A 22086-nucleotide genomic window follows, 5' to 3' on the forward strand; every position below is an offset into this window, starting at 1 on the left:
GTTTTAAAAAAACAAAACAAAACAAACTTCCAACATCCCTTCTCTTCCTAGATGTTGTGCTGAAGTTCCTATGAGGGCTCCTAACCTGAGATCTATGGGTGTCAAATTCAGGGGCCTGTGAACTTGGAAAGGAAAAATGACATCCTTAGTTTTGCTAATTTCTAGATGAAATTTAGCATTTCTTCAAATTACTAACAAAGGTGATAAACCACAGTATTAGCTCTACCTGAGACTTTGTCATGAACATCTTCATATCCTATTAAGTTTTTACAGGTATCTCAAAATCATATTTACATTAATCACCACTCTAAAATTACAGTGGTTTTTAGAAAAAAGTAATAGCAAAACCCACAATTACTTTTGCACCAACCTAACAGAGCCTGTTACTCTCTGTAGTAAACACATGTACTGACATATCACAAATTTACTTAATAACTTGATAGCTATTACGGTTTAACTGTTTTCCTTGGTAATCCTACATATTTCATCATAGGCGTTGAAAACAGTGTTCTGATAAGGGTTCCATAGGCTTTACCAGACTCTAAAAGGGGCCATGACATGAAAAATGATGAAGAACTCATGTGAAAGGAAAGAACTTCAGAGAACCTGACACAACAAGGAGATCTCAAATGATGATGACATAAATGCAGGACAGTAACATGTTTGAGTTTCTTATCTTGTTCCAGAAATTCTCCTTACCCACTAGACAGGTGAAAGCGACGTCTGTGACTGGTTAGTTCAACTGACTTGAACTGGACTCTACAGTCTGGAAGCCTGATGGAGCCAACCCCTCTGTCAATTCAAACTAAGGTCACTAACCAATAACAAGACAGTATATAACCATCATCATGATTATTTAGATCGTAAATAAGACATCTATAAAGAATAGTAACAATATGTCTGGCACTGTCCTGAGCACTTTACATATATTAACTCATAACTTTCTCAGTCAGGAATCACTATTATTCCCAAGGGGGAAAAAAAAAAAACCAAAGATTCAGAGGTATTGCATAACTCTTGACAAAATTACACAGCCAGGAAATAATGGAGACAGATTACAGAATTCATCAAGACTGGGCCTGGAGACTGCCACCTTCCTCCTCCTCCCTTTGGTCAATATTCAGAGGACTGGATCATTAACAACTTATCATTCTTCCTTCCAAAATTGCACGAGGATGAAGAGAAGTTGTTTTTATTATCACTCCTGATGATAATATCTAGCTTCGGGGCAGCCTTTTCAGAAATTCATGCTTTGGCCAGGAGATAAACACAGCAACACTCTTACAAAACCAAGTCGGGTACAGGCTACCAATAGAGACGCCGCTGTGATGAGGGGGACACTACATCATCATAAGGGGCCCAAAATCCACCTCCAGGAATAAATCTGACTGTAGAAATGAGCCCAGGAAGACAGGCACAGAAGAATATAAAGGGCGATATGGTTTTCCATGGCGATGAGATGCCAATCTGGAAATCACAGGCTCTGGTTTCAGTCTCTACTGCCTTGTGTCACCTCAGATAAAAAGCACTAAAATATACTATGCCTTAGTTTCTCCAACTTTTAAAATAGGAAGGTGCTGCAATTATAGGACGAGGGTTTGTTCTGAGGATTCAGTAATTGGCAATGAAATACAGCACTTTGAAAAACATTTACTATGTTCTACAAACCCACTATTACTTATGAACCTAATTAATAGCTCTCCGTGTATTCTAGGATCCAACATTCTATATAGCTAACTCTGAACACGATCTTAGATTTTAGTATTTTTCACACGGCATGTCAATCCCGCCAAAATTTATCCTGCTGTGACCTTCAATGACCTACATTTGTTACACTTGAGCAAAATCAAGTTCATTGCTATTCTCAGGCTATAATGAAAATTAAGGCTATTTCTGTTTCCTTCACATGCCCCATAATTACACAATTAGAATTAGGAATTCTATTATTGAATGTTAGTTGTAGTAATGTTCAGCATACCATGCAAATTTTGCTGAAGTACACTTAATTTGACTGCTAAAATGTGTGACATCCCTAGACAGGATTTACATTATGAAAATCATAGCAAACAATTTTTATCAAAAGTTGAAACTAAAAATCCTTTGCAGGACTGTCAAGCAGAGAATGGGTACTCACGTTTCCTTTAACCACATAATTAGAATCATTCTTGATGTCTCTGGCTAGACCAAAATCACAAATCTTTGTGATCCGACCATGAGTAAGGAGGATATTTCTGGCTGCCAAGTCTCTGTGAATACACTATTAGGTTGGAGGAGAAAAGAAAACCATTTAAATTCATTTTAACTTGTAAAGAGTGAAAACTAACTTTTGAATATTAGAGTGTTGCTTATATTATAACAAATCCAATACTTTTGTTCTAAAGTATTCAGTACACCAAAAAATCAAAAGTATGCCTTGAATGATGTTCACATAATCAAGAGTCTAATTACTATAATCTGTTTCAAAAGCAATTCTAATAAATGCTATTTTCTTCTCAGGACTGCTTTCATTCATAGGGAAATACATAAGAAATAGTCATATCATATTGTTTAAACTGAAAATTCATTTTGCATGCATTTCTTTGAATGTCCTTTCACAGAGTTCCTAACATGCCTTTGCAACTTCAATCTAACATCTCCCAAGGACACATGGAAGAAGGTCTTTATTTCAGCCATCCTATATCCTTTCTTAGTTTGGTAATTGTTGGGAAATGTCACCCATGACATTTAAGGGTAGGACTGGTAACCTCATTGTTTGGTTAATCTTACTTCCTAAGGAATTCCTCTCACCCTTCTACAGACCATGCTCCTTGTTTTCATTCCATCATTCTCTTTCCATTCCTATCCTTCTCCCAAGTGTTTATTATTCTCTCTGACCCCTTATTTCCTGATACTTCATAAGCCACACATATAATATTTGGATCTAACTTCAATAAAACTCAAGTCTATGCTTCACCCTAAGCCTTGTAACTACGAGGTACCCTCTGCTTTTACTGATAAAATGATTCTGTTCTCTAGGAACATATCCTATATCCTAAAAGCCAAAAGTTTTAAATGAATTTCACTGCATATAAAAGAATATTCATAGAAAAACTCATTTAGACAGGCTTGCACTTTAAAGCTTACAAATTAGAACAGGAATTCCAAAGAGACAGCCGTTGGAACATGAAGAAACTAAATTTCCTCTGCTTTTGGTTACCACACTTCAAAATGACACTCTGCATTCTAACTATGGCTCTAAAATGCTCTGTTTTCAAGAAAAAAAAAAAAATCAAAAAACCAAAACACAAAACTCTTTTGAGAATCACTCCCACTTACATTCTTGGAGGCAAGGAAAGCCATGCCCTTTGCCACCTGGTAAGAAAAGCTCAGCAAGTCTTCTAAGTCTAGGGCCAACTCGTCATCCTCCATGATGGCGGGAGTCACATCTCTTTCTATGTATGAGCCTGTGAGGAAGAGAGGATTTTTCTTAGCGATTAAAACCATAAAGGTTAGGAAAGGAAAAGACGGGGCAATGACAATACCAAAGGCTGGTAATGAATGAACTAATGTGAACTTGCAGGCAGATCACTTCTTTCGTGTCCAGCAAAGGTAGATGCTGAATCACAAAGTTAATATTTAACAATCCTAGGCTGGGTTACAAAATCCGTAGAGAGGGATGGCGAATTAATACAAAGATCCCATATCTATAGTAAGATGCTCAGGCACAAAAACAAATGCTCTGACCCCAAATTCCCACTTACAACCCTAACTGCCATTGACCATTGGCACTGCTACCGTAAAGCAGAACTGGTCTGCATCGTTGCTACTGGGAATGATGTCATATGCCACATTAGCATGATAGATATACTCTTTGTAAATAAAGTTGCTCTTGTTGCTTGATAGGTAGGTACTCACCTATTCTCGCAGATCTCCTTTTGTCAGCCTTGGTTGGGACAACATAAGAAACTCCAGGTTTCATGTCCATGTACTCATTAGTACTATCGCTGCTGGGAGAGATGAAACAAGTCATGACTGAATCAAGTGGGACATGCAGAAGGGCACTCACGGGTCAGTCTCTACCTCCTCATCCCCTTTGCTACATAATAGACTGGACCAATTTGAAGAAAATCATGTAAAGTTTGAAAGAAGAGTTTGAAAATCTTGTTCTGTAAGATACGACTTTTTAATATTTGATATTGGGGTCCATGCCCAGAAACTAGGTGTCCTTTTTGTGTTTAATCATATAGAGGACTCAGGTTAGAAATTTCCCATCTCTTGACACAATGAATTTAACGGGAGACAGAGAGCCAAATATGGTATCCTGTATTACCTCAAACTCTCTCAATGAGCCCCAGGAGACAAGATGAAAGAAAGACAAAGAAGAGCTTCCAAGATGTGTTATGGGGGAGGCAGAGATCGTTAACATACAGTGACTGATGGAAAAAGGTTTTTTAAAAAAAATCAAGTTGGTTCAGATAAACACCAATAATTTGGATGATTTTCTGAACCATCTGGACCTCTTCAATCTGCAACATTTGGCTGGAGACTCTTCAAGATTTCTAGTACTTCCTGCTTCTGATTAGCATAGAAACACCATGACAACAATCTCCTTCAGAGTGTGCTGGTGGTTCCAATCCCATATGGGATCCCAAAGCACAAAGAACATCACACAGGATTGAACAATTTAGGCCATTATATCAGAAAGTTAAAGGATATATATAGGGCCAAGGTTTCAGAAAGAAGCGAAATGGCTCATTTCTTCATATAATGAGCACATGCCCAAGAGAAACTAACAAAAAGTGGTTGTGTACAGTTTCTACTACCACTTTACATTACTCAAGTTTATAGGATTAAAAAAAATAAAAGTTTCACCTGGGGTTTTAAACTTCAGTCAGAGGTACAAAAAATGGCTTTAAAAGGTAATTGCCCATCAATAATATTTACTGAGGTCTCCTTGAGGGCCTGGTGTTAAGAGTTCAGGAGGCAATGTCTTGCCATCGCAAGATGTAGTGGATACAAAGTGCATAAAAAGGATAGGAGAAATCTACCACACAACTGCAGCAATATACAGTATAGGGGACTGGGCGAAATAACCATGACTTCTGTTGGACTGGGTACATCTAGGAAGTCTTCTCAAATGGTGGCTCTTAACAGCATTTCCAAAGAAAGAATAGGCAAGGTATGAGAAGAATTCTTCTCTGGTTGTAAATCAAACTCGAAGCTCTTTATACATGATTCAAATTCAGAATGGCATCAATGACAAAAGAGATGAAAATAATGTCCAGAATTTTAAAAAATGTGCTGGAATAGTTACGACTTTTAATAGCATGATGAATTAAAAGGGGCAAGAGGCAAGGTATATAGGAATAATCCAGAGGTCGATGGCAAAAAGCCTACATGTAGAGATATGTTCAGAGCTCTTTGTCATTCTGCCAAAGGTTTTAAAGGGATTTTATTGTGGCAACTTGAGAGGCTTTAGCATTTTCCCTATAAACAGTATCTCACTGGAAACATGCATATAGTACCAAGCTCAACGGTATAAATGGAAATACATGCAGGACAGAACCGTAAGAGAAACAGAAATAGAATTCATTCAGTTGCATGAAACTAAAGTGTAGAAAAAAACTAAAATGCATTTTTTAAAATCAGCAAAATCTAGGTTTAACACAGTTTGAATCTTTAGAAACACAATTTGAACTTTCTAAACTGTTAATCACATTTAAATGATTTAATAATTTTGATTTCATACCTCAGAGTACCTCAGTTCATTTTTTAAAGAATCAGCCTTGATTGCAAACCCTTATGACCCCATGAACTGCCTGTCAACAGCTAACTATTTATGTAAATCAGTCTTACCAGGAAGACTCCTTTGAATGCAGAAGATTCTTATAAAGTGCAGTTTCTGCATGATCTTCCTGCTTTGAACAAATAAAAGAATCACGTTTTCTTCTCAAAAAATTCAAAAGATCACCATAGCAACAATATTCTGTAATGACCAGGGTGGGCCCTAAAAGCACATAAGAAAAGGTTAGAAAGAGGTGAGATATATAGATTAATTCTGCCTCCCATAAAAATACCCAAGGGTGGTCATGGCCACTAATATTTAGCTTCAGTGGATAAGCCTACTTAGTCCCAATACAATCCTATATATTAACACTGCTTATCAAAAAAGCAGCATTACGTGGAGTAACATAAAATAAGCAAGTCTCTTTTAACCTGAATTTCTAAATGACATTAGTATTTGGGGCCAAGCGTGATTGCTGGTTTTACAGACAGAAGTTACTGCTTTCAAAGGTTCTACTATGATCAAGCTTCCTACGTGAATCCTTTGATTCACTTCTGTTTACAGCAGGGCTTCACACACTCGCTGTAACGTTATTATGGAAATAATGAAGGCACAAACTGCGGCAGAGTGGGAAAATCAGTCACATGGAGCAGCCAGCTGGGACGAGACTGGAAAGTGAGTGAAAACCTAAAATGACCTGTGTTCTGAGCACTACTAGTTGAAAAATTTTTTGGTGTTATGAATGTTTAAAACTGTAATTTGGAAGTAACAGGCAACTAATTAACTTGGGAAAGAAATTTTCTCATGAACAATTCATGATGTGGTGAAGCAACATTTATGGGGGTTGTTTGAAGACATTATATAAAGCTGTCAGCTTTACCATGGATCTCCAGAAACAGCTCATTTTACACATCTTTGTTTCTTTCAACTGAAATACTTTCTGCGAACATCACAGACTTCCTTGATGGGAACCTCAACTAAGGCTTCAAATTGGAAACTTATTTTTTACAGAAGTGAAATGTTTGCCTCATTTGGTGTATATTTGAGAACCAGTAGGCTTAGGGGCCTATTTTAAATTATAGTGTGCAAATTAATATTAACCCTTTCAGTGGCTAAATATGATCAAGAAATATATAAAGCTTACAAGGTAAGAGAAGCCTTCTGGTTGGGATGAGATATTCAAGAGGCCAATGTTGTTGATGTTACAAATACGACAATAACTAGTTTATGTCCTGGGCTGTTCTACCCCATAATGATAAAATTAAAATCTGCATTCTTAAGAACAATAAGGAAAACAAAATCTAGCAAGAGAGAACAATAGTCTGGGTAAAAAATCTTCCAAGCACTTTATAATCTAACATTGTCAAAATCATATTAAAATGTCATGTTCTGATAACTTGACAGACAATAAAAGGCAGTTTGGACATGGCTTTACCTCCAATGGTGCAGGCTCCAAGAAGATTCACAATATTCATATGATTACCAAGGTAACTCAGGACTTTGAGTTCAGACATGAGGGCTTCTCGTTCTGTTAAATGGGCACTTGCTAAAATTGGAAACATGCATTTTAGCAAAAAGCACAATTGGCAAACTGATGTCGAGTGCACGCAGTACCATACAGGAACTTACGTTTGAGCATCTTTACAGCGACAGTCATGGCCGCGTCCGACTTAATTAAGCCATAAGCAGTTGCCTCAACAACCTTCCCGAAAGCGCCAGCACCCAGGGTTTTCCCTGTAGGAAGGAAGACAACAAGGTAAGTGGTGGTGGTGCTGGTGGTGGAATTGAAGGATCATTTATGTAGTTTCAAAATCAATAAAGGAATTAAAAACAATTTTGTCTAGAGACATTTTCCTACAATGTTCTCTATGCCAAACCTATCAAAAGGGGTGCAATTTCACAGAAAACTCATTGTTTCGGGTGGAACAAAACAAAGGAAGCTACTGGAGTTCCTTAAAGTCATTGTTATGTGTACCCAAAAAGGTGACACGGAAAGCCCCTGTTTCATACTGACCAAAACTCAGCCTGTTTCTGGGAAACTCCCATTTGTGATCATAAGGAAGTTGTGTTGGGTCTATGTAAACGTAATTGTTTCCATTTATCTCCTCAACAACCTTCCACTGTACTTCATACATGGGTTTCTGTGGGGAGAAAGGGGAAAATAGATCACCTTTTTAAGAATTATTGTCGGAGTCATTAGAGCACTCTGGAGAGAGAACAAATAAATGGTTACCTGTAAATATTTGTAGGTTAGAATCATCACAATAATGCACATCATGCCAGCTACGATTACAAAACCAATCAGCAAAGGAGTGAACAGGGTGTGGGGATGGATTTGCTCTAAAATCAAACAGAAATGTGGAATCACAAACTTTGGCAGGATGGGATCTCTACCACAGCCACTCATTCCCAAACTGACCCACCTCCCAACTCATAGCCCATGGCAGGAAGCAAAGCTATGTGACTCTCAGAGCTTCACCTTGGTTACATCGTACTCTTGTTATTCAAATGAATCTTTAAAAATATAACTTGAAACCAGAATACTGCAGAATAGAAGTTGAGATTTCTGTAGAAAAGGAATAATTTATGCTGTTTTTCAATGAAAAGCAACATCTGAATGCACTTTGTACTTCAGTCAAATTCCTGCCTTGTACAACTTTAAAAAAGAAGCTTCCTTTACGGATGGTTTATATTTTCTTCTTTACACTTCCCTGTATTTTCTAAATTTTCTACACTGAGCATGAATGTCTTTCACAACCAAAAAAAAACCATTTTAAGGTATTCTTTTCATAGCCCTGTCTGAAAAATCGATGATGTAGAACAATGGAAGATTCTTCCCCTCATTACTAAAATTCCTTCCCCCCTCCCATTACTCAAACCTGAGAAAATACGCTCACTTTTTTGCACTAGTCTTTTGGCCGACTCAAAAAAAAAAAAAAAACAAAAAACCAAAACCAAAAAAAGCAAACTCAAGAAGGCCTAAAAAGTAAGTGCCCACTTTCTTTGTCTTCCCACTTTGTACCAATTCATCAGTTTGCCCACAAGGAACTTTCAACTTATGTTAAGAGAGTTAGTCACACATGAATCAAATTTTAAATATTTTAAAGAAATAACTTGCTAACATGACTTCATAAAGGCAGTGGTAACTTTTGGATACAGTGTCTGGCAAAGTGTTAAAATAATTCATTTTAAATAACTGAAATTTTTAATTGAATTTAAATGTTAGATTGTTCTAATTCTGTTTGGGTGTAAGGTAAATATATTCCCCCCATTTGCTTTCTCTACCCCTTTTTAATGGAGACAACTGTAAATATACAACTAATTATATAAAAGAGACACACATACATATAAAATATATAAAGTAGCATGGTTAAAAGTGCTCTGGTAAAAACATATACTTAACAAGCTAGTACAAAATGAAACGTAGCGAGTTTGATGACAGTATGGTGTGATGTACGTATTACCAGAAATGACATGGTCAATGTTGGAATGAACTTAAAATCATGATTGATATGGTAGACAGAGCCTAAACATCCCCTTAAATTGGATTAAAAAGAAATATACCTTTGTTGTTACCTTTAAATGCAAAGTTAAAATAGGCAGAAGTCTTGCCCACATCGTTGTAAGCCTTACATTCAACCGTGCCATTGTGCTTGAATGCACTAGAATCTATGGAGCTCTGAACCACTAGTTTTCCAAATGGTGGCCCAGATGCGTTTAGTGTCTGCACATCCACTGGCAGTACAGAAGCAGAGCATCTAAAGGGAAGAAAACAAAAGCCCAGGTTTACTCTAGGAAAATAAATAAATACATAAGACCCTTGGGATGTGGCACACTTTTAAAACAAAGTTAGAGGTTCATAATCAACAGAAAATGTCCTTTTACAAGTGTCTAAGAATAAGCACTTTGGTGACCTAGCGAGTGAAAAAAGCACTGGGGAAGAGAAGAAAGGGCAGAGGAGGCTTTGGAGTCAGATGTGGGTTTGAATCCTGATGAGTTAAAGACTGAGTTTCTACCACTGTAAAACGGGGCTGGTAATAGCCATTGCAGGCCGGGCGCGGTGGCTCAAGCCTGTAATCCCAGCACTTTGGGAGGCCGAGACGGGCGGATCACAAGGTCAGGAGATCGAGACCACCCTGGCTAATACGGTGAAACCCCGTCTCTACTAAAGAATACAAAAAAAAAAAAAAAAAAAAATAGCCATTGCAGAGGGTTACTGAAAGGACTGGAAAGGAATTCAGTAAAACGGCAGGCATATATGCTGGTACACAGCAGATCCCTAAAATAAACAAGCTTCAAAAGGGTACGTGAATGGCTGAAAATAAATAGCATAGAGGAGGAAAGCATAAAAATCTTCAAGGGACTGGGCGCAGTAGCTCACACCTGTAATCTCAGCACTTTAGAAGGCTGAGGCGGGCAGATCACCTGAAGTCAGGAGTTCGAGACCAGACTGGCCAACACGGTGAAACTCTGTCTCTACTAAAAACACAAAAATTAGTTGGGCGTGGTGGCAGGCACCTGTAATCCCAGCTACTCGGAGGCTGAGACAGGAGAATCACTTGAAGCCAAGAGGCAGAGGTTGCAGTGAGCCAAGATCACTCCGCTGTACTCCAGCCTGGGCAACAGAGTGAGACTCCGTCTCAACAACAACAAAAAATCAAGAATGTAGACCGGGAAATAGTCAAAGTGAGGACCGAAGTTTGAGTTCTAAGCAGGAAGGCCTAGTTGTACTGTAAGTGGCTGAGACCACCACTGCAAGGGATCCTTTTCATGAGCCAGACCCCAACTTCCCTATTCTAAATACCTAGCTATTTCCTGTTTCTCTTCTTAACACCTACATACATTCACTGTTTATTCCATCTATTATGTGTCTCTACCCACTAGAACAAGCTTGTCCAACCTGCAGCCCACATGTGGCCCAGGACAGCTTTGAATGCGACCCAACACAAATTCATAAAGCTTAAAACATTATGAGTTTTGTTTGCAATTTTTATTTTAGCTCATCAGCTATCATTAGTGTTACTGTATTTTATGTGTGGCCTAAGACAGTCGTCTTCTTCCTATGTGGCCCAGGGAAGCCAAAAGATGGAACACCCCTGCACTAGAATATAAACTCAGAAAGGCAAAAAGACTTGGGTGTGTTCTGTCCATTAGAATAGTGTCCGGTACACACTCGCCACTCCCTGTGTATCTACTGAATTAATGCCTGTAACTACGGGGCTTGCTTCCGCTGTGGTCATTCCTCCCAGGGGCTCCTTAGCATTCCCCAAAAGAAAACACTCTCCTAAAACCCAGCTGAAAACAGCAATCTGATGTAACCCCTTCCAACTTGTTGTGATAAAGAGGCTTATTCCATGAAAAAGAAAATTTCTGCGATCATACTGACTATTCAATTGTGACGTTAACCTGGGCTTTTAAAGCCCGAGCATAAAATAGCAATTGATGGATGAAAACAGCTATAGTGACCCCATTTTCGTCTTCAGGTAACGCAAAAGGACAATTTAAGGCTTAAGTGTGGATGGTGAGGGGCAAGCAGCACAGTGCCAGATGTTCTCTTTTCAGGGGTTGGGCACCTAATCAAGAAGAAACCCTTTTTAAAAGCGGTCGCTTGCAAACGCCATATGTATGTTGTAATTGTGCGATCATTACTTTTTGGTAACTTGGCAATTAACTACTGAGGTAATTTTTTCATGATAACTACAGTCACATTTCCCACACACATTACCTCCTGTGTATAGAATGGAAATCTAATTACTCTGTCCTGCAAAATTGCTTTATCTACCTGCAGGCTAGAAATTGCATGATAAATCCAGAAAGATAACCACCAAAATAGAGAAGTCATTCAGTAATCATTTTCAGCAAACAAAATTAATGTCTACCAAGAAAATACAGCAATTATCCCTTCTAAAAGCCACATGGCTAGAAAAAAAAAATAATCAAAACAAAGCTTTTTTTTAAAAAAAATCAGAAAACATATTTGAAATTCAAGTGAACTACAGTCCTTCCTCTATGCATTATAAGCAGTGCCAAAAATAATCATCTCACCTCTGCTCAGTTCCCGGACAAAAATACCAATCTATTGTGGGTTCTGGGAATCCTGCTGCCACACATTGGAGCATGCCATTCACGAGCCTGTCGTAAGTCAGGATTTCTGGTTTTGCTGCAGGAAAACAGAAGTGGCCATATGTCAGAGTGCTGAAAAACCTCAGCAACATTCACTTCACTCCCTGTCTAATCCCTACAACCTTCCTGAGGCTGCTGAGGAGGCTGAGGGAGCATGTTCAAAGGGCAGAATCTGAACCAGGGAGTGGAAGGTACAAGGAGGCGGCTGTCAGGGTCCAACCCAGAAAGGCTTTCCCAGTGACAGTGGCCCAGCCCCAGAGCAGATGGCTGAGGCAGAGGTCGCAGGGCCAACTGCAGAGCTTCTGCTTTCAGGGAGTGGGGATCTGAAAGACTGCTTCTAATCAAGACTCCAGAGCTCCAAAGTGCTCTATAGGTAAAAATCCACTTTAAAGGATTCCTGCCAATGGGATTTCAAGCAACTGTACCTGCCCTAGGAATTTCAAGTTATTGTGGGAACTGGAATGGATGAAATTAGGAGTTGTTAGAGGAAAAGATAAGCCCCACTCTTTGCTCTTACACAAATTGTCTCCTTTTCGGGGGTGGAAGGGTGGTGCTGATTAAAAGCTGAATCACTCTATTTACACAGAAGCTAGAACATAAAGAGTAAAATACAATATGGGCTTTACTTAAAATCTTTGTTTCAAATGCAAAATATGAACAGAAAACTAGAAGAGAAAACCAGCCCAAGATTTATGTATTTGTGTATATATGAACCTGAATATATATATATATATATCTGAATATATTCACTGTAACAGCAGAAATGCTCTAATTTGGTATTTCTATGTAACTACAATAACCAGCTGATACTCAAGAATTTCTAATTTTTGAAGTTATTTACAAAGTAAAAGGAAGATGCACTCGGTGGTTTCGATAGCAATACATCTGAAGGATTCTAACCCTTTGAGAATAAATAAGCTCAACAGAAGCATCAGGATGGCAGGGATGGTGATATGCTCACCCTGTACTCGGAGTACAGCATTGATTGTGCCAAGTCTAAGCACAGAATTACGGGAGCCCCATGCATAGTGGACACATCTGAATACCAGCTCTTACATTTGTCAGGTCTTTGAACTTGAGTAAGTTTCTACATCTCTCTAAATTTTTGTTTCCTCATGTGTAAAATAGGAATAATAACTGTGCCCATCTCACAGGGATATTGAGACAATTAAATGAGATGGCGCATAGAGAGAGCTAAGAATGACTTATAGAAATGAAACAGTTATTTATTATTATTATTGCTGGGCACGGTGGCTCAAGCCTACAATCTCAGCACATTTTGGGAGGCTGAGGCAGTGGATCACCTGAGGTCAGGAGTTGGAGACTAGCCTGGGCAACACGGTGAAACCGCATCTCTACTAAAAACACAAAAATTAGCTGGGCATGGTGGCATGCGCCTGTAGTCCTAGCTACTCGGTAGGCTGAGGCAGGAGGATGGCTTGAACCCGGGAGGCAGAGGTTGCAGTGACCACCACTGCACTCCAGCCTGGGTGACAGAGTAGGACTCCATCTCAAAAAGAAAATTTTGTGTTACTATTATTCCTGAGTTATTCTTTTATAATCAGAATATCTACCTTTCTTGGATAATTAATTTCACTACAAATGAAATGAACTGTATTTGCCACTCTATTCTCCTCAATAATCTAAAAATTCCTTCTTTAAAATAGTCTGATAAGGTATATATTTTAACCCAATGCACAGGGAATTCAACATCAATTATGTTACAACTGATAGGGAAAATAAAAGCAGTGAGAAGGAAAGACTGACAGATCAGAAACTTAGGAAGTTTATTTCCCCAAAGGAAGGTAACACTGATAAACGACATCTTTGTAGAACAACCTCTCAGCACCTCACCTCCCTGGAGGCAAATGAGTAGGCAGAGATCAGAGTATCCACATGCATGACACACCCACCTGTCACTCAACCTGGCCCTGCTGATGAGCAGGCCATTTGGCTAATATACACAAAAGAGAAACTCTCCAAAACAATCTCAAGGTAAGGGCATCCTTGAGAGTTTGGATCCAATGCCAGCTTTCACAAATAGAGCAAGAAGACAAGCCATCGTCTTGCGAAAGCATCCATCTGGCAAGTTTCATTTAATTATCATGGGCAACTGTGTGATCAAGCTGAAAAGTAGGACACAACACAAAAAATCAGCAGACCCTTAGGATAATGCTATTTGCTGGGGACTCTAGGTGCCATACTGTGGGTCTCTCTGGACTCAGTTTAAGTCTCACCTCCTTTTCTAAGCAAGCCTAAACTCTCTGATGCCAAGTTGGTCTCTCTCCTTTCCTTATTCCCAAAGCATTTATGAACACCTGATGCTGGTATGCAAGATCTTGGTCTGCCTCCTCCATCAGACTCGATGTTCTCGAGGGCAGAAATGACATCTTACTGATTGAGTATACTTGTAACTCCTAGCTCAGTGTGACCCACAGCAGGCGCAGAGTAAGAGGCTGTTGAATGATGAAGACCCCACCCAAAGGAACAAGTCTCTAAGATTCCAAAGGCATTCAATTATAGAATCACAAGAAGAGAACTGTGAGAACAGCCTAATGGTGACTTTTGTAAATATGGCACTATTTCTATTATTTTTGCAATAGAGGGCCATGAGATAAGAAATCCAAGTGGCTGACCACATGAATTCTTTATAACACTGAGATGAATGATGAGTGGGATCAGTCTACACTAAGATGGTAGAGATAACTGAATAGGACTCAAATAGGAGCTAAGTTCACAAACAGATGTACTCATACCTATATTCCCTTAACACTCATACTTCCTAATGCTTATAACGCTACACGGTAAATTCTTAGTGGAATTTAATATTAACTCAAGAGGCGGAGGAAGGGCTGAAAGCACACTTTAAGATGATGTCAACAATGATTATCTCTGGGTAGTAGGATTATGAAAAGTTTCTATTTTATTCTTTTAATTCTAATTTTATTTTGCAATGAATGGGTAGCTGAAAGTGAACCTATAAAACATTGTTTAATTAAAAAATTGGAACAGCTCAAAATTACATAATCAATTCCATTTAGCTTTGGTTACAAGTGTGCTCTAACATCCAAGCCTTCTAGCGTAACACCTGGTAGCAGTTATACAACAGCCATGGATGCCAACGGTGTGGTCTGGCTGGCCTACTTGTTCCCATGTGCCGGTTAATTAAGCAGTTTTGTTAAGCTCCTATCCCAGGTGGGTCATAACCTAAGGCTAATTGAGCAGCTTTTGTCCTGTTGGCCTGAGGTTGGCCAACCAAGTTCACAGGGTCCTAAATCTTCAATATGCCTTAGACTCTCCAAGGGAAGAGGATAAATGCACATTTCTGGGCCACACCTCCAGAGATCTGGTAAGCTGAGGATATGACCCAGCAGTGTACTTTTTTAAAGGGCCTTTAAGGAATGCTTATCAAAGCCAGGACTAGAGTAGGGCACGAGAAGCACCCAGAGCCTAAAAATAAGAAGGGCACTAACCCTAAAGGGCCTATGAGCGGGTACCTGTGCGAGTACCTCCTTACATTTCACACTCTAGTTGCCTTTCTTGCCTCACCTCGGTCCAGCCTTTTCCCTAACACTGGTGCTAAGAGACCTCCTTCTGAAAAGGATGAGACATACTAGTACAGCATGAGCTGTATATGGCAAGTTGCATTATGAAAATATTTAATGCATAAAGAATGAGCCAGGTAGAAATCTAATTCCTAAAAATGAAAATCTCAGCTCATTTGCATTTTGTAAGTGCCTCAATGCACTGTGTTTGGCATTAAATATACATCTTGCTTTTAAAGATACATAACTCTGCAGTTCTCCAGGTTAAATCTGAGCTGTGGCTTCTTAGATATTCTACAATAAGCAGTATAGCAAATGACACATTCCCTAATTCCTCCCAAGTTGGAGGTTTAGATAAGCCTAAGAGGTATATAAGTTATGCATTTACTGTGGAGATAAAAAAAAAAAAATACATAGCCTTTTTGCCTTTAAAACATTGTAGACCTGAGTCATTCGGATATCTCCAACAACACCGATCAGCTTGTAGGCAGATTTCAGATGCTTGTAACTCTGCTGAGAATTTATTGCTCTTGCAATTAAAACTCCTACACATCCAGTGATTTACCCCACAGATTTGTGATCTTGGAAAATATTCCTTTTCATCACCATCCAGTCCATGTGGAAAGCAAGAACAAAATGAATTTTAAGAACACAATACAGATAACAAAGCTGAGGGCTGGTGGCTGAAAGGGAATACACAAGCCAGTGGTAGAAGGGGTCTTCCTTTCTTCATCTAAATGCAGGGAGGCATTTTTTGAGTAGAGTTCTCTCACCCCAGCCACTTTAACCAACTTCCGCTATAAATGTGCATTTGACCACATTTTATAATCAGCAGGACAAAAAACACAAACACTTAAGTATCCAAATAATAAAAGACTAAACGAAGAGGGATCATAAGAATGAATTTCTGTTTTTAAAATTCGAGGTTTGCTGGTGTTTAATGGCAATGAAGCAGTGCTTTTCCAGAATTTGTCACTATCCCGGTTTTGGGGTCTGTGCAAAACCTACACTTGTGCCATAATACCATTATAATAAAGAAATTTAAGGCAGCTAAAATTGGAGTATAAAAATAACTCAACTTTACTTTTAAAAGGAATATTACACTTTTTAAAAAATTCCCAGAATAGATATTTTAGACATACACTGTGTCTTATACATTCTTAAAGATATCCAGAAACTGGCATATGGACACTAACAGAAGTTTATTTAACAAATAAAATAAAACTCAACTACAATCTCCTGTACCTATTTACTTTAACAGTGACTGTCATTTTAAAAAGAAAAAAATCATTCTCTTAATGAAGTGATGTTCTCAACTAGGGCTCAGCAAAGTTTTACTATAAAGGGGTGAGATAAATATTTCAGGTGACTATTTTAGATTTGTGGGTCATAAGGTCTTTCCTGCAACTCAGTTCTGCAGCTGTAGGACAAATGTGCTCATAGACAATATATAATCAAATAGGCATGGCTGTTTTCAATAAAACTTTCTTTGTGGGCACTAACCTTTGAGTTGTACTCTCATGTCTCATGAAATCTCCTGATTTTTTTCAACTACTCAAAAATAAATTCTATAACGTTCTTAGTTTGTGAGCCATTCAAAAACAGGTTATAGGCTGGGTACAGTGGCTCACGCCTGTAATCCCAGCACTTTGGGAGGCCAAGGCAGGAGGATCACTTGAGGTCAGGAGTTCAAGACCAGCCTGGCCAACATGGTGAAACCCTGTCTCTACTAAAAATACAAAAATAAGCCAGGCATGGTGGCGGGTGCCTGTAATACCAGCTATGCAGGAGGCTGAGGCAGGAGCAGTGCTTGAACCTGGGAAGTGGAGGTTGCAGTGAGCCAAGATTGTGCCACTGTACTTCAGTTCAGGCGACAGAGCAAGACTCTGTCTCAAAAGCAAAAAACAAAACAAAACAAAAACAAGCTACAGGCCAATTTTGGCCAGCAGACTATAGTTCTACCAACCCCTGTTCTAAATAGCAATCAAAAAGATATCCCAATCACGAGATTATGTTGAAAAATGATGAAACTACTTGGAGAGAGATTTCTTCAGCCAGAATCACTGTTCAATTTACAGGAACACTGTTGCTGTATCACCCAGCCGTGGGGAAGAAGACCTGTACACACATCACAATTCCACTCTGCTTGCTGCCGAGGAGTGCAGGCATGGGACAAAGTCTCCTTTTTCCTACTCTGGAAAAGTAGCTAATTCATTTTGCCACATAATTCAGAAGTGGAGAAGACGAGTATTGACAGAATGCCCATGGAAACATTAAGTCCTTATTCTTGGATTAATTTAAGTTTCACTACATTACAGGTGACCTAGCATACATCTGTAAATGAAGGAAGCTAATTTGATGTAAAAACAAGTGGCTCAATTGAAAAGAAAATCTCCACATAGTAGAAGTTCCACAATATAAAAGGGGCCACTCAATGCTTTTAGCAAAGTCTATGTATCCAAGTTTAGAGTCAATTCCAGCAGAAGTTTATATGGCTACATACCTAAACCTGTTTCTCCTGCTTTTCCACCATCAATATAAAAAAATAGCCAAACCACACAAACGGGGTCAACCAAGGGCTATGGATCCAGACAGGTTACCTAGTTCTCTTACAGGTTCGGTGTTTACATCAAGGCCCCTAAATTAGCAACACACCCACCAGACCAACTTTCTTATGAGATAGGGAGGAGCAGTAATGACACCAACCTTTGAGGAGGGGAAGATGTTTAGCTTAGTTCAGAGCTACATCTGCTAAATTTTTTCAGAACAGAAGAGAATCAAGTTCTACTTTAAAAGTAGGTTGCCATTATATCTTTTTTTTGTTTTCCAATGTAAACATCTATAACAATTCTTGCCTCCACAGAGATCCTCTTTATAAGGAGAAAGAGATATTAGAGTGTCACATCAAAAACAACATTCATAATTCCCAAGCAATTTGAGAACAAAATCTCATTTCAAGTTCAGGAAGAGAAAATAAAAACAGAGTTCAAACACTGTCAGATATCTCAAATGAACACACATTATCTATAAAAAGATTAATGTGAAAAGACAAGCAATGATTTTTACATAGATTAGTTACCACACTAAGAAGATCTGAAAACTATTCCTTAATTTAGAACTATCCTGAAAGATAGCACAGTACATCTACCATATCATATGTTGAAGACACAGGGCATGAAAGATAACGACAGATGATAACCTTATTAACTTCTAGTCACTTAAGCAAGGTCACTCGTTAGAGATTAAACAAGATAATTGTAAACTTTAAATAATGATCTGACAGGTTTCTTTTAAAATTCAGTCACATCATTTCAAAGTCCCACCTCACTCCCGGATGTCTCAAAATTGCATCACGCATGGGCTAGAGAAATTATAAAAGATCCATACACTAAGATGCCAAAATGATGTTATAGAAAGACAGTCACAATGCTTTTGTTGCGCAGTGCCAAAAATCTAGGTTATAAAGCAATATGATCTCATTTTTATTAAAAAAAGAATGGTCTGGAGGAATATATAATAAAGAATATTAGTAATGGTAATCCATAAAAGCTAAAGAAACAGAAAAGTAAAATAAACTTAAAATGATTTTTACTTTTATTTACATTTTCTAATTGTTCTACCCTTCACATAATGCTTTTGTAATAAGAAAAAATTGTTTTAATTTAAAAACATATGTGGTATACAAATGTTCACACAAACCAAGCTATGTTCCAGTTACTGTTGCAGCCTTAGAGCAAACTCTCAAAAGCAAGTAAATAAATCAGAAAGGAGTCCTATTCAGCACTTTATTTAATGTTTAAAAATTCTAATTATTTAATATAAGAGGAAGTCACTCTAATAGAATCCACCTAATGGGGAAAACACTGAAAAGCAAAGACTTTCAAGCAAAATCAACAGCAAGTCTTCAAATTTGTGGCCTCTAACACAAGTATGGTTTGGACACGCATGTTTTGAAAGGTCCTACCATTTTTTTTTAAAATGGAAATAAAAGCTAATAGGTTAAGTGGTGGGAAGACATTTCCATCTTCCAAAAAAGTTGAAGTTCTAGTAACTTCGCTCTTTTTTGTGAGGATCTTCCTGAAGGGCACAGTGGCCTTAAGGACCAAATCTGAGCAGTCCTTGCAGGCAAGACTGCCATTATTATTTTACTCTGGATAAGGGTACTTGGAGATTCCAGTCAGGTGGGTGACCCGGAGAGCTGGCAAACAGGTGAAGTCATTATATGGCTGGCTTCCCAGGTCTATGATACAGTTTGAATATTTGTCTCCTTCAAATCTCATGTTTAAAAACTGATCCTGAATACTGGAGGTGGGGCCTGATGGGAGGTGTCTGTGTCATGGGGACAGATCTTTCTTTCATGATTAGTTTGGTGCTGTCCTAGAGGGAATGAGTGACTTATCGCACTATTAGTTCCCTCGAGATCTGAGTTTTAAAAACAATCTGGCACCCTTTTTCTCCTCTCTCTTTCTCTCGCCACACGATGCCTGTTCCCCTTCCCCTTCCACCACGAGTGGAAGCTTCCTGAAGCCCTCACCAGAAGCAGATGTTTCTTACAGCCTGCAGAACTCTGAGCCAAATAAAACCTCTTCTCTTTATAAATCACCCAGCCTTGGGGTTTTTTTTTTTTTTTTTTTTTTTTTTTTTTTTTTTTTACAGCAACACAAATGCACTGACAGTAGTCTACCTGTGATCACTTCTGGTTGGCTAGCCAAAAGCTAGTTGGCTATGTGCTTTATCTGCAGGATTTTCTCCCTAGAATTGGTTCAGCCATCCATAACTGGATTTAACTATGACCAAAAATACTAAAAGGCAGCCCAGACTTTGCAAACATGGTCAAAGGGTATCTTTCTCATCAAGAGGCCTTATTCTGGGTGATTTATTGCTTTGGCTGATTTTGGTATACTGTATGACCTATAAATAATTGCTAACAACAGATAGGATGTTAATTATATGATGCAATGATTTAGAAATAATACATTATTTAACATTTCCTTAAATTGTTTCTCAACTCCCTGTTAACACCCTTCCATAAATGCAGTGAAATTGGTGACTTCTGAGTTAATTTGGTGCACTTCAGCAGCCATTTGGGTATCAATCTAGCTCAACATTAAATGCATCCTAAGTAAGGCTAATGATCAAAGGGAGCCCTTCAGTTCTCAATGTCTGCCTCCCCGTCACCACCACGTGAGGATCACAGTACTCCCACCGCACTGGCTGAAGTTCGTCATTAAAGGATAAGCCTTTAAGATGGGAAAGAGATCTATTTATGATCCCTAAATACCATTTGCCACATATTTTAAATGCATAATACCGCCCTGGAAATGCTACCAGATCATGTTTTGAACTATCCACTTTAAGGTTACGGGATCTTCTTAAAATCATTCCAAAGGTTTGAAAAACAACTGGCTTATCATATCAATCATAATTTATTTCTACAATTATGTAAATTACTTTGGGATTCACATGGGTATTTAAAATTAAAGCCAAAATAAACCTACAAAATATTTACTTTACTGATTATCCTTTCAGTCCACTATGAAGTTTGTTATTTATTCAAGAACTATGAGATGGAGTGGGAAAAAAGGCCAAATGGATATATTAGGGTTAAAGTGCATATTTGGCCTTTTATTTGTCCTGGATCTGGCAAAAAACCTCATTGTGTGACATTTAATATAACCAAAGAGGCCATCAGTTCCTAAATAAGTAGCATAAGCTACCCATAGCATCTTGGCAATGCCATTTTTTCTAATATTTCCAATAATTTTGGAAAGGGTAATGCCTATTAAGAAAGCACTTTGAGGTAAGGTTTCAAAATTCTACTTTTTTCCTGATTTTCATTTCCAAGAAAACAAATCACCATTTTCACTGAAGGATATCAAACATTTCAGATTTAAGAACTTGATTTCTATACACATCTTGGATAAGCAATTCCAAAAGTAATTAGAGTAATGCAAATTCAATGCAGATATAATCACTAATTTTTGGTTTTGCTTTGTTTTTTAATGAAAATTCCTATCAGTTTCCACTAGAAGTTCTCAAAGATGGCAACCATGTTATAGCTCTTGGCCATTATAAACCACCTTAAATGTCACTGAGTCAGTTCAACACGTCCATGTAAATCATGGCTTGATTAGAGAGGTTAGAAACAGTATTAGAACATTTAAGCTTAACATGTTGTTATATACTGATTTTCTTAACATAAATTGTCAGAGCACAATATTTTTTTAAAGTCTACCATATAAGCAGTTAAAACATGCCCCTTCCCCACATTCAATATACTAAAATTTTCATGTGGAATTTTCAAAACAAATAGATTGTTCAACCGCCAAACATTTAACCAGGACAAATCAAGGATTTCACTAGCATTTCTTGCAGATGAATCTATTAAGCAATTATGCATTAGTGTCACGGAGTAAAAGTAAGCTGAATTTCGGCACTAACACTATGCATTCATTATTCTGATTTTTATCAATTCTGATTTTTGCAGAACACAATCCCTTTTGTCCTTGAAGTTGAGCTTATTTACAAAATAAACCATACAGTACACCTACATATGTAACTGGCTCAGCTAACATGATGTCAAAAAGGCCACAAGTATCCTAAGTTTAAAACTGTAAAATTATTTTAGGTTTTGATTTTAAAATTTAACATGAA

At 38.1% G+C, this 22086-nt stretch overlaps 1 protein-coding gene across 4 annotated transcripts in view; it reads right to left on the reverse strand.

Moving 5' to 3' along the window:
- Positions 1-22086, reverse strand: part of KIT (KIT proto-oncogene, receptor tyrosine kinase) — an 83071-nt gene that overhangs the window by 5705 nt on the left and 55280 nt on the right. Inside the window, exons 8-17 of one of the 4 annotated variants that reach the window (XM_017878648.1) lie at positions 11810-11924; positions 9341-9522; positions 7998-8104; positions 7779-7905; positions 7394-7498; positions 7200-7310; positions 5836-5986; positions 3895-3983; positions 3316-3443; positions 2135-2257 (exon numbers count right to left, since the gene is read on the reverse strand). In XM_017878648.1, coding sequence (XP_017734137.1) covers positions 2135-2257; positions 3316-3443; positions 3895-3983; positions 5836-5986; positions 7200-7310; positions 7394-7498; positions 7779-7905; positions 7998-8104; positions 9341-9522; positions 11810-11924 — 1238 coding nt within the window. Of the gene's footprint in view, positions 1-2134; positions 2258-3315; positions 3444-3894; positions 3987-5835; positions 5987-7199; positions 7311-7393; positions 7499-7778; positions 7906-7997; positions 8105-9328; positions 9523-11809; positions 11925-22086 lie in introns of all 4 variants that reach the window. The other 3 variants (XM_017878646.1, XM_017878647.1, XM_017878644.1) reach the window with 3 other exon arrangements.

The sequence above is a fragment of the Rhinopithecus bieti genome, unplaced genomic scaffold (assembly GCF_001698545.2).
Source record: "Rhinopithecus bieti isolate Rb0 unplaced genomic scaffold, ASM169854v2 scaffold_11842, whole genome shotgun sequence".
In the NCBI taxonomy this organism is placed as follows: Eukaryota; Metazoa; Chordata; class Mammalia; order Primates; family Cercopithecidae; genus Rhinopithecus; species Rhinopithecus bieti.